The 13412-nt window shown below is 38.9% G+C and overlaps 1 protein-coding gene across 5 annotated transcripts in view; it reads right to left on the bottom strand.

The window, feature by feature from the left end:
- The window catches only part of CPED1 (cadherin-like and PC-esterase domain containing 1), a 330082-nt gene that overhangs the window by 239088 nt on the left and 77582 nt on the right, over positions 1-13412 (bottom strand). For all 5 annotated transcript variants that reach the window (XM_010838063.1, XM_010838065.1, XM_010838064.1 and 2 more), the window contains one exon: positions 11768-11874. In XM_010838063.1, the coding sequence (XP_010836365.1) occupies positions 11768-11874 (107 nt within the window). The remainder of the gene's footprint in view (positions 1-11767; positions 11875-13412) is intronic.

Raw genomic sequence — 13412 nt, 5'->3', positions numbered from 1 at the left:
AGTAGATGGGTTGCTTACCACTAGCACTACCTAGGGAGAAGGCAATGGCGACCCACTCCAGTACTCTTACCTGGAAAATCCCATGGACGGAGGAGCCTGGTAGGTGCAGTCCATGGGGTCGCAGAGTCAGACACGACTGAGCGACTTCACTTTCACTTTTCACTTTCATGCATTGGAAAAGGAAATGGCAACCCACTCCAGCGTTCTTGCCTGGAGAATCCCAGGGACGGGGAGCCTGGTGGGCTGCCGTCAATGGGGTCGCACAGAGTCGGACACGACTGAAGCCACTTAGCAGCAGCAGCAGCCCTACCTAGGAAGACCTTTTCGTTTCATGCTACGTCTGTGCTCGGTTGTGTCCTACTCTTTGTGACCCCATGAACTGGTGGCTCCTCGTCCCTGGGATTTCCCAGGCAAGAATACTGGAACTGGTTGCCATTTTCTTCTCCAAGGGATCTTCCTGACCCACAGGATGGAACCCATGTCTCCTGTACTGCTGGCAAATTCTTTACCATTGCACCACTTTTCACATCATACTGAAGGGTATTTATTGCTTCAAGTATAAAATCCAGTCACCACAGAACTCTATTTTAACAGAAACTTGCTCTTGGGAAGCTTTATAAATGTAGTCATAAATTCAAACACATATTTTAATTTATAAAGAAAAAATACAAACAATTCTTCTCTTTGGAATTTACAGATTAACTAGCTATTCTCAACTGAATCCCCCAAAGAACATCAAATATGGTAACACTTCATTAAAACCAATAGAAAGATTTACTATAAATTAGCTTGAAAATCAGATTCATTTTTGACCAAATATTGATTACTTTCAAATTAATTCAGTCCATCCTAAAAATGCACTGTATTAAGAGTTTCTTTCAGGCCTGCTGACCTGACTGGATAGAAAGAATTCAGTTGCAGCTGGAGAAAAGAGAAAGAATCAAAAACATGAGTTTTAGTCCCACTTCTGGTGGGTAACACAGTGAGAACCTTGAGCATATCACCTTACTTCTCTTTTTCAATTTCTGCATTTGAAAAATAGAGCCTTGGGTCTCTAAATACCACTTCTGCTCTAAGCTTTGATCAATTCAACAATTCAACCACAAGTTGTAGTTTTTTTTGTTTGTTTGTTTTTGTTTTTGTTTTTCTAATTTCTTATGTAAGCATTAAGTTCCTTTATGTTTTCTTTCTTTTTTTTTTTTTTCAGGTGTTTGGAGATCACTAGCTTTTATTTTTTTATTTTTTTTTTCTCTGAAAAATTTCACAATATAATGTTGATAGTTTACCATGAAGAAATTAAGAAAAGAGAATAGTTTCTAATGTTTATCCATGTATTGACTGTTCATAGTGCTCTTTACTCCTTCCTGTATTTCCAAGTTTTGTTTTGATATTATCATCATTCATAAAGGACTTTATCATTTTTTATAGCTCGTGCATGCTTCCTTAGCTTTCATTTCTCTGAAGGTGTTTTCACCCCCATTTCAAAAGATACTTTCAATGAATATCTATTACAGAATTGACAGCTTTAATTTTTCAGCACTTTATTTTTTTTTTATTTGATAAATTAACGCCTTTTATTGCCATACCTCATTTTACTGTGCTTTGCTTTAGTGAACTTTATAGATACATGTTCTTTTTTTTTTTTTCCTTGTTAATTTTCTGTTTAGTTGATCTATCCATAAGTGTGAGTGGGGTATTAAAGTCTCCCACTATTATTGTGTTATTGTTAATTTCTCCTTTCATACTTGTTAGGATTTGTCTTACATACTGCGGTGCTCCCATGTTGGGTGGATATATATTTATAATTGTTATATCTTCTTCTTGGATTGATCCTTTGATCATTATGTAGTGACCTTCTTTGTCTCTTTTCACAGCCTTTGTTTTAAAGTCTAATTTATCTGATACGAGTATTGTGACTCCTGCTTTTTTTGGTCCCAATTTGCATGGAAAATCTTTTTCCAGCCCTTCACTTTCAGTCTGTATGTGTCCCCTGTTTTGAGGTGGGTCTCTTGTAGACAACATATGTAGGGGTCTTGTTTTTGTATCCATTCAGCCAGTCTTTGTCTTTTGGTTGGGGCATTCGACCCATTTACGTTTAAGGTAATTACTAATAAGTATGATCCCGTTGCCATTTACTTTATTGTTTTGGGTTCGAGTTTATACACCATTTTTGTGTTTCCTGTCTAGAGAATATCCTTTAGTATTTGTTGGAGAGCTGGTTTGGTGGTGCAGAATTCTCTCAGCTTTTGCTTGTCTGAAAAGCTTTTGATTTCTCCTTCATACTTGAATGAGATCCTTGCTGGGTACAATAATCTGGGCTGTAGGTTATTTTCTTTCATCATTTTAAGTATGTCTTGCCATTCCCTCCTGGCTTGAAGAGTTTCTATTGAAAGATCAGCTGTTATCCTTATGGGAATTCCCTTGTGTGTTATTTGTTGTTTTTCCCTTGCTGCTTTTAATATTTGTTCTTTGTGTTTGATCTTTGTTAATTTGATTAATATGTGTCTTGGGGTGTTTCTCCTTGGGTTTATCCTGTTTGGGACTCTCTGGGTTTCTTGGACTTGGGTGATTATTTCCTTCCCCATTTTAGGGAAGTTTTCCACTATTATCTCCTCAAGTATTTTCTCATGGTCTTTCTTTTTGTCTTCTTCTTCTGGAACCCCTATGATTCGAATGTTGTAGCGTTTAATATTGTCCTGGAGGTCTCTGAGATTGTCCTCATTTCTTTTAATTCGTTTTTCTTTTATCCTCTCTGATTCATTTATTTCTACCATTCTATCTTCTAATTCACTAATCCTATCTTCTGCCTCTGTTATTCTACTATTTGTTGCCTCCAGAGTGTTTTTAATTTCATTTATTGCATTATTCATTATATATTGACTCTTTTTTATTTCTTCTAGGTCCTTGTTAAACCTTTCTTGCATCTTCTCAATCCTTGTCTCCAGGCTATTTATCTGTGATTCCATTTTAATTTCAAGATTTTGGATCAATTTCACTATCATTATTTGGAATTCTTTATCAGGTAGATTCCCTATCTCTTCCTCTTTTGTTGGGTTTGGTGGGCATTTATCCTGTTCCTTTATCTGCTGGGTATTCCTCTGTCTCTTCATCTTGTTTAAATTGCTGAGTTTGGGAGTCCTTTCTGTATTCTGGCAGTTTGTGGAGTTCTCTTTATTGTGGCGTTTCCTCGCTGTGTGTAGGTATGTAGAGGTGGCTTGTCAAGGTTTCCTGGTTAGGGAAGCTTGTGTTGGTGTTCTGGTGGGTGGAGCTATATTTCTTCTCTTTGTTCAGTCGCGCTATGGGGAGGGAGGGAGGGATGCTGCAAACAAATGACACTGGCGTGTGCTCGCAGTGCCTCAGCCACACTGGGTCTGCCCCCGCTCACGGCGCGTGTAGCCTCCCTGCCCACACTGCTCAGGCTCTAGGTTGTTCCGCCGGGAACAATCCGAGGCTGGGCCTGGGTTGCATGCACCTCCCAGGTCCAAGCTGCTCAGGTTCAGGCACTCAGGTAGTCCTCAGAGGCGCAGACTCAGTTGGGGCTGCGTTTTGTGCTCTTCCCAGGTCCGAGCAGCTCAGGTGATGAGGTGTTTGGCGAGCGTCAATGCTGCGACTTATCGCCTCCCCGCCACTTGGTTATCTGGGTGTAAAACTGGCGCACCTTCTCAGGCAGATGTTGACCGTCCAGACCCCCAATAAGTTTTAGTTAGCAAAGAAGCCAGTTTTATAGATAATGTCTCTCTGGGGCTGCGATTGCCCCCTTCCGGCTCTGGCTGCCTGTCACCGGAGGGGGAAGGTTTGCAGCCGGCTACCTCTGTTTAGTCCTTTGTTCCGTGCGCGGGCCTGGCGGTGTCTTAGGTTAAGGCTGGCTTTTAGCATGGTAGATATCCCACAGTCTGGTTTGCTAGCCCAAATTATTTCACTCAGATAGTGCTCAGGGTATTCAGGCCAGATTCTTACTCTCAGCGATGCAGCCCGCGCCGCGCCTCCCTGCCCAGCCCCCGCTTGCTAATGGCGGATGCAGGCGTCTGCGCTGCTTCTCCGCTGGAGGAGTTACCGTAGGGCTCGCAATCTGCGAGTTTTAATTGTTTACTTATTTTTTCTCCCTGTTATGTTGTCCTCTGTGCTTCCAAAGCTCGGCACGGATTCGGCAGTGAGAAGGTTTCCTGGTATTTGGAAACCTCTCTCTTTTTAAGACTCCCTTCCCGGGACGGAACTCCGTCCCTCCCTCTTTTGTCTCTTTTATTGTCTTTAATATTTTTTCCTACCTCCTTTCGAGGAGTTGGGTTGCTTTTCTGGGTGCCTGATGTCCTCTGCTGGCATTCAGAAGTTGTTTTGTGGAATTTACTCGACGTTTAAATGCTCTTTTGATGAATTTGTGGGGGAGAAAGTGTTTTCCCCGTCCTACTCCTCCGCCATCTTGGCGCCTTCCCCACAAGTTGTAGTTTTAAAAAAAGGATTCATTTAAAGTTCTTTGAAACAGTTCATCGATTAAAAGTTTTCTAATCCTTGCAATGTTGTTAACTCTATCCGTTTATTCAGCAAACTGTAAACTTCAGCTCAGGTCAGGCATAAATTTTTTAATGCTCTGTTTTTTTTTTTTTCCCAAGGATTGAGTATTTTTTATTCCTCTATAACTTTTAATGCAGAAAATCTCTTCTATAAAAAACAAATTAACTTCTCCTAATAAAACCATTTCTAATATAGTCTCATTTTAATCTCTGAGTGTACATAAAAATAATGTATTTAACTCATGTATATGTAAACTTTACTATTCAAGTTAATCTGTGCAAAAGACAGATCTTTCCAGGTGGTGCTAGTGGTAAAGAACCCTCCTGCTAATGCAGGAGACATGAGACGAAGGTTCAGTCCCTGGGTTGGGAAGATTTCCTGGAGGAGGAAATGGCACACACTCCAGTATTCTTGCCTGGAGAATCTCATGGACAGCAAGCTTGCCGGGCTACATTCCATAGGGTCGCAAAGAGTCAGACACAACTGAAGCAACTTAGTATGTGTATGCAAAAGATAAATAACTATTATGATTCAATCCAGTTACTGAATCTCTACATTTGCAAGGTTCTGTGTTATGAATGATATTTTACTTTATTTTTAATTCTTTTAAAATTTTTTTCCCATTTGGGTTATTACAGAATACTGAGCAGAGTTCCCTGTGCTATACAGTAGGTCCTTGGTTATCTGTTTAAAACATAGATGTATATACATGGGGTTTCCCAGGTGGTAGTAGTGGTAAAGAGCCCGCCTGCCAATGCAGGAGACATAAGAGACGTGGGTTCAATCCCTGGGTTGGGAAGATCCCCTGGAGATGGAAATGACAACCGACTCCAGTATTCCTGCCAAGAGAATCCCATGGACAGAGGAGCCCGGAGGGCTACAGTCCATGGGGATGCAAAGAGTTGGACACAACTGAAGTGATTTAGCATGCATGTACGTGTCAGTCCCCCAAACTCCCAGCCTACCCCTCCCCTCCCCATCCTTCCTCTCCGGTCACCATAATTCAATCTCTGTCTGTGAATTTGTTTCTGTTTTGTAGATGAGTTCATTTGTATTTAAAAAAAAATTTTTTTTTTGCATATAAGTGATATCATATAATACTTGTCTTTGTCTGACTGCTTCACTTAGTATGATCATCTCCAGGTCCACCATCCATATTGCTGCAAATAGCATTATTTCAATATTTTTAATGGCCAACTAATATTCCACTGTATGTGTGTACCACATCTATACTGTACTAAAGCCCAGGCTGCAGCAGAACCCATTCTTGGGAATATAGGAATTGAGACAAGTGGATAGTATACTTTAGATTTTAGGATGTCTACATTTCTCAGATTCAAAAGTGATCACTTTTAGAGTCTAAATGTAGGAAAAGAAGGGCCTTCATAAAACCCTAAAGTTTTCAATTCAGAATTCCTAAGAGAGGCTGGAGGGAGGGGACAGACCATTGCAAAGGTCTGGGGAGTCCGCAATAGAGGTTTAGTGGTTTTATGCTGTAATTTTTACCATAAAAACACATTTCTAAATTCGATTGTGAAACGATTTAAAAGCCCATATACTTGAACCATTTTCCTCTATTTAAGGGGAAAAAAAAAAATCACTCAGTTGCTACTGACTAAATAGAATCTGTAATGAAAGAAGGGCCAAGAAAGAGAAGCAGCATTAGCTAAGTAGCAGGAAAGGCTGTGTACAGGTCCTTTTTAAAACCTCCACCCACTTCTTGAAGGGCTCAGAGAAAATATGCTACTGTTGCAGATGCTTACAACATCCTTATTATACCATCCTGATTTCTACAAAGTGAAAGAAAGTAAGTGAAGTCACTCAGTTGTGTCCAACTCTTTGCGACCCCATGGACTGTAGCCTACCAGGCTCCTCCGTCCATGGGATTTTCCAGGCAAGAGTACTAGAGTGGGTTGCCATTTCCTTCTCCAGAGGATCTTCCCAACTCAGGGATCAAACCTGGGTCTCCCGCATTGTAGTCAGATGCTTTACCATGTGAGCCACCAGGGAAGTCGACTTCTACAGAAGGAAAGGAATTGCAGAGCCCTGGTAAAACGAACTACGGGAACGGAACTAATGGGCTAGAAGAATGTGTGTGGATGCTGCAAAGATGGAGTACAGCTTACACAGATTTCAGAAACAAAGGGTAGTCGCTGTGTCTTATCAGAGAGATGGTCCTGCCAATGCAGGAGATGCAGGAGACCTGGGTTTGATCCCTGGGTAGGGAAGATCCCCTGGAGAAGGAAATGCCAACCCACTCTAGTATTCTTGCCTGGAGAATCTCATGGACAGAGGAGCTTGGTGGGCTACAATCTATGCAGTGGCAAAGAGTTGGACACAACTGAGTGACTGAGAATGAGCACGGGATGACTTTTCACATGAGATCTTGTGTCAGGATGATGAACTGACTGAGGGCCAACCAAACACTTGCTTCAGAAAGCCAGAGCCAAGCCAAAGGAAGCAATTGCTCTCACTTTTGCATCCCCCACCCAATGACATGCTTCCCCTGCTCTTTGTTCCAAAGCACATCTTTGGAATTAACAGAGTCGAAGCAGATGACATGACCCAGGCAACACGTGACACTAGAAGTATCATCTCTGCTCTACGCTGGAACCGAGCGTCAAACTAAGCAGTTAAACTAAATAAACACAAAGAAGTAAACACACACGATGCTACGGGTCTAAACAGCTGTGGTAAATCAACTTTATTACACATATTTTAACTTTGTATTAGTTAAACCTAATACATCATAAAATATACAAGATTTGCTTCATTACCAAGTGGGACACAATCAGAGAAGTTTTCATTGGGATTAGCTGACTTGTATACAATGAGCTTCTCTGGCTTAATACTGCACTAATTATTTTCAATGGAATTTGTTTTGGGCTGGGCAATTTTAAGGGCAAGGCAACACCGAAGAGAAGGTACAGAGATTCCCCATATGCCCATCCCCCCACCCACACACAGCCTCCCCCATCATCAACATCTCCCCCAGAGAGAGAGGTTACAACTGATGAACCTACATGGACACATCATTACCAACCAAAGAGGCACTTCTAATACATGCTGATCTTGTACTGGGTTTGAATGCTTTATGTATACATGTGTATATGTGTGCGTGTGCATTTTATAGAGACTGCTGTTTTTCCTGGCACAAAAGCTTCTGTATCTTTGAAAGGATTTGAATATATATGAAATAAATGATATAATAACATTTGAGCCACAGAATATTTCTGAGATCAAACTGAGAGAAAGGAAATGTGCATTTAAAAATATTTCAATCCCAATGTACCTTCTACAAACCTAATCTGTGGTAATCTGTTATTTAAATTGTTTCCATTACATACTGTCAGAAGCAAAAGAAAAAAAATCATTCTTATTTTGAGATATATTTCATTAATAAGAGCAACAGTAGAATATTAATTATAAACATTCAGAAAAGGTTTATTATCAACAACAAAAAAAACTAAAGCCACAGTAATACCATTAACTCATAAGGAAAGCAGACATTTGAATTTGGGCTATTTACATAAAGTGTAAAAAAGCACCCAGGGAAAATTTTGCCTCTGGTTTCTCATGAACATTGAGAGTGAAACACATGTCACGTTGTATCTTAGGAAACTGTTCTTTTTCTTCATTAGATCTGCATAGATGTTCACATCTTTTATTTTATCAAAAATCAGACCTTCTCTGAAAGCTGTTTGGTATATCCATAAGGAAGATAATTAATGGCAAGAAGGGAACTAGCTAATCAAAGAAAAAAAGTCTTATTATCATCCACGTCTCTCACATGCAATTATCACTCCATCATATTTACCTGAAAATGACCTAACAAGCTTTAAAATAAGAGACTTTGCAGTAGTTCTCAGTGCTCCAAGGACGAAACACAGTGTCCCAGATTCAAGGACGGCTAGCTCTACAAACATTCAGAGTTAGAAATGAGTCTCTCTGCTCTTAAAACCCTACAACACGCCAGAGGTGACAGAGCCCCACTGACTTAGTGTCATCCCAAAGAGTGGACCTCATTTCACTTTTAGCATCACATGACCCACCAATACAGTTTTAAGTTCCTTTTAGTCTCTTCCTGGCTAGAGAAACTCCTGGTCATTCATCACCTATAACAGATCTTAAGATCATTTTCATTAAGCACTTAAATTCTAAAGCTCTGAAGTGGTGAGTAATTCTAACATGAGCCAGTGACCTTCATTGTAAGGTCACTGACAATCCTAACATATACCATACAAATCTGAAGCAACTTCTTTTTTGATTATTTATGTTTACATAAACAAGTCATGATTCACAAAACTTCAGATTATTCATGCTCCAAAGTGGCAGTTATCTAACATGGATCATTTAGAATTTATGTATTCTTTAAGAATATTGATTAGACTAGGGTTTAAATACAGTGGCTAACTGTTTATTTAGAAAGGTTCTATAGTGATATGGTTAAGAACACAGAATTTAAAGTAAGACTGCCAGAGTTTGAATCCTAGGTGCTTCATTTATTAGTAAGGAAGATTTAAGCAGTTTTCTCAACCTCTCTGTGCTTTGGTCTCTTCATATATAAAGAATGGATACAAACAAATACAGTAAGCACTTAGAATGGTACCAGTAGGAGGCTGCGGAAGAGACTGCAAGGTAGGAGTAGAGAGAGGGTGAATACTTCCTTATCTTTTTGGCTTCCCTCTGTAGGGCTATGATTTGGTGATGGTTACATTCTTTGACATATATAGCCCCTTCCCACTGATCTTTCTTTCTTGTCTCTGGCTCTTACTAGGTTCTGCTATATCATTTCTTCTACATACCCTTCTTCAGATCAAGGGTGGTAAAATCTTATAATGTAGCTGGTCGCTGAGTGCCTCTAAATCTTTTTGTTTCTCTTTTCCTGCCAAAAGCTCTGTAAATAGCTCTTTCATTAGTTTTTCTTCAGTTAAATTCTTGAGTATGGCATTTACTTCCTGCTGCGGGCTGACTGATGTACACAGCAAATGTTGTCAACTTTATCCTGTAGCTAAAATGGGAAGCTGTGCAAGATTTTAATGACAGGAGTAATCAGCTTAAGTCAGCAATTTGTATTTTTCACTCTGGTAACTGTGAGCAGTATGGATTTCAGGGGCAAAACATTCTTGCTTTGGAAAAATCAGTGAAGAGATTTTGGCAATTGTCCTGGTTACACAGGGTGACTGATCAGAATACAGGTAGTAAGTATGGAAAGTAGGTATGATATTTGAGAACTATTTAGAAGTTAAATTCCTTAGTATTCGTGATTGACAGAATGCAGATGACATAGGAGAAAAAGCGCTCAAAGGTGAAGGCTAATTTCTGTCTTAGGAAGTGACAGAGTGGTTAACCACACTTATGACCAGCAGGGCAGTTTTGCAGAGCTTCTAAATGCCAGCACAGAAGTGAATTTACCAGAGACGACAGTGAATCCATTTACTCTTCATTGAATCTGAGGTGTTTGTGCGATACTAAAGTGGAGCTGTTCAGAGAGTAGTTATTCAGGAAATCCTGAAGCCTGGGAAACTGCTTGGAACTTCAGATGTAGATTTGGGAGTCATCGATTACAAATGATAGTTGAAACTTTAGAGGTGGTGTTGGGGAACAGAGGCATTTGAAGAATGGACAGAGGAAAGGTGGCTCTGAAGAACGCAGAAAGGACAGCCAAAGATGCAAAGATGTACAAGAAAAAGCAAAAGAATGTGCTCCTCCAAGGGAGGGGTCAGAAGGAGGAAGGAGTGATCACCACTGTCAATTGCAGAAACACCGAGTGATCGGGGAGCTCCTATAGTTCTCTTTACTACTGAAAAACATCTATTGGGTTGGACATTTTTCTCATAGGTTTGTTAAAGGGACCATAAAGATGTAAATTCTCCAGCACAGTGACTAGCACATTGTAAGCCTTTTGTTAGTTTTTCTAAAGTATTTATAAAAGTTTATACACAGTAGTAAATATTGGATGTCAACTTTAAAAGTTAATTTAAAAACTATAAATTTTGTTGTAATTCAACTTAAATTTGAAAACATCAAAACAAGGAATTAGTAAATAAAATCTTTATTCTTGGATAAACAAGTGACCAGGGTAAGCAAAAATCCATAGGCTATTTATTTCTTTGGAGAAAGAAATGGCAACCCACTCCAGTACTCTTGCCTGGAAAATTCCATGGACTGAGGAGCTTGATGGTCTATTTCTTAGGCCAAATCTTGCATCCTACTGGGTAAAATTGGATATTGATTGGCAGGAGTTGAAGTTGAAGGCATGCATGTGTCCTAAGTCACTTCAGCTGTATCTGACTCTTTGTGACCCCATGGACTATAGCCCATCAGGCTCCATTGTCTATGGGAGTTTCCAGACAAGAATACTGGAGTGAGTTGTCATGCTGTTCTCCAGGGAATGTCCCTGACCCAGGGATCAAACCCATGTCTCTTATATCTCCTGCATTGTCAGGCAGTACTACTAGTACCACCTGGGAAGCCCCAAAATGGTGAACGTTTTATGGTGAAGTGTAGAAGGAATGGCCATTGAAATTTTTTCAAAGATGCAATGGCTCCAATTTTTCAAGACATTTTTTTCGAACATTATGGACCAGGAAATACTGGTGTTAAAAAACCATAGGTCTATTTACAATAGCCAGAACATGGAAACAACCTAAATGTCCATCAACAGAGCAATGGATAAAGATGTGGTACATATATACAATGGAATATTACTCAGCCATTACAAAGGAACAAAATTGTGTCGTTTGTAGAGACATGGATGGACCTACGGGCTGCCATACACACTGGACTAAATCAGAAAGAGAAAAACAAATATTGGATATTAACGCACATACATGGAATCTAGCAATATTGTATAGATGAACATATTTGCCAAGCAGAAATAGAGACACAGATGTGGAGAACAAAAGTATGGATACCAAGGGGGAAAGGGAGAATGGGATGAGTTGGGAGTGACATAAATACACGACTGTGTATAAAATAGATAGCTACTAAACAGCACAGGGAACTCTATGAATGCTCTGGGTGACCTAAATGGGAAGGGAATCAAAAAAAGAAGGGATATATATATATATGTATATCTGACTCACTTTGCTATACAGCAGAAATTTTAATACAACATTGTAAAGCAATTATACTGTGATAAATAATAAAAAGGAAAAACATTAAATTTAAAATAAGTAAATATGGTCATAGGAAACTCAAAAAAATACCTATAGGTCTGATAAGATTTGTTCACTTTTTGAAAAAGAATGTTTACCTTTTGATGTAAATTTAACTGGCACATGTCTTCCTTTGATATGCAGGGTTTTCCACCAGGTGTCTTAGAAGACAGGCAAATAAGCAGATCCCAAGAGTCCAAATCACCTAATAGCAAAAGAGTATGGAAAAACAAACACTTTATCAGATTTGTAAAGGCACCATTTACGTCTTCAGATTAAAGAATGTAAACACAAGTAACAATGATTCTGAATATACTCAAAAGACAATATTCAAAGTAACTAAAATTCAACTTTTCTAATTAAGCAGAGCTTACATTTTCATATTGTATCTTAGGGAAAATCCAATGATCTGAAGTTATATCAAGAAATTCCTCTAAAAGACAAAATTAGAATGTTTCAAGTCACTAATTTTATAAATTTATAAAGTCTCAATTGGAAATTGGAAAGAAAGAAGCTTATAAAGTATTTTTAAGACATGAAGGAGTTGTAAATCAAATAACAAGAAGCCAAAACACTGAATATTTTGTTCTGGGCCTCTGTATTACCATTAATTTTCATACGTCTTAAAAAATTTTTTTAAAGATTGTTTTCTACTTTTTTATAATTTTATGTATTTGTTTATTTTATTTTTGGCTGTGCTGGGTCTTCACTGCTGTGTGAGCTTTTCTCTAGTTGCAGCAAGTGGGGGCTACTCTCTAGTCGTAGTGTGCTGGCTTCTCATTGCTGTGACTTCTCTTGTCGGGCACAGGCTCTGGGGCATGTGGGCTTCAGTAGTTGCAGCACATGGGCTCAGCAGTCGTGGCTTCCAGGCTCTAGAGCACAGGCTCGGTAGTTGTGGTTTATGAGCTTAGTTGCTCTGCAGTATGAGGAATCTTCCCAGAGCCGGGATTGAACCTATGTCTCCTGCACTGGAAGCAGATAGATTCTTTACCACTGAGTCATCAGGGAAGCCCCCAAAAATACTTTGATGATTTTTTTTACAAAGAAAAAGTTGGGCTAAGTAGGAAATAAAATTCGATGAAAAATTTAAGACAGGTTTTTTTCAAAGACAAATGTATGTTCTAGTTACAGTCAGCAAAGCTGACTTTAAAATACAGAGTATAACATAGACTAAAGCAAATGATATTTTAGCTATTTCACCAAGAACAAAGTTCTTTGCCAGTAAATCATAGTTACTTGCCAAAATAATCTCTGCAGAATACATTCTTGCATAATGCTTAAACTTTTAAAAATTAACATTTATGTGGCTAGATGGGTTTATTTTCCCTTATTCTTTTTTGATCTATTTACATAAATTTGTGTCAGCATACCCCTGCATATAATTGATGCTTAGAAACATTTTTTATATGAATGAATGAATAAGTAGCTAATGACAGGAGTAGTAAACACATTACTTCAGAGACAATATAGAAATATCTATCTCAAAAAAAAAAACACAAAAAACCCATAAAAAGAACCTTAAGTAATACTCAAAAGAATTGGTACTACTTGGGAAATTTCTCCATTTTAGATGGAAATCCAGTTGAGAAAATGAGGCAATTTCTGTACACATGGCATCTTTTGTTGATCAATCCTAAGATAAATGATCCTTCAAGTAACATTTAGTATTTGTTAGTATTTATGCCAGACCTCACAAGTCACTTCCTGCATTGTTAGTAGCTTCAAAAAGCTAGGAAATATTCA

Source organism: Bison bison, unplaced genomic scaffold (assembly GCF_000754665.1).
Source record: "Bison bison bison isolate TAMUID 2011002044 unplaced genomic scaffold, Bison_UMD1.0 scf7180017864089, whole genome shotgun sequence".
Lineage (NCBI taxonomy): Eukaryota > Metazoa > Chordata > Mammalia > Artiodactyla > Bovidae > Bison > Bison bison.
Note: the sequence above shows the minus strand (reverse complement) of the source record. Positions and strands in the feature narration are given on the sequence as shown.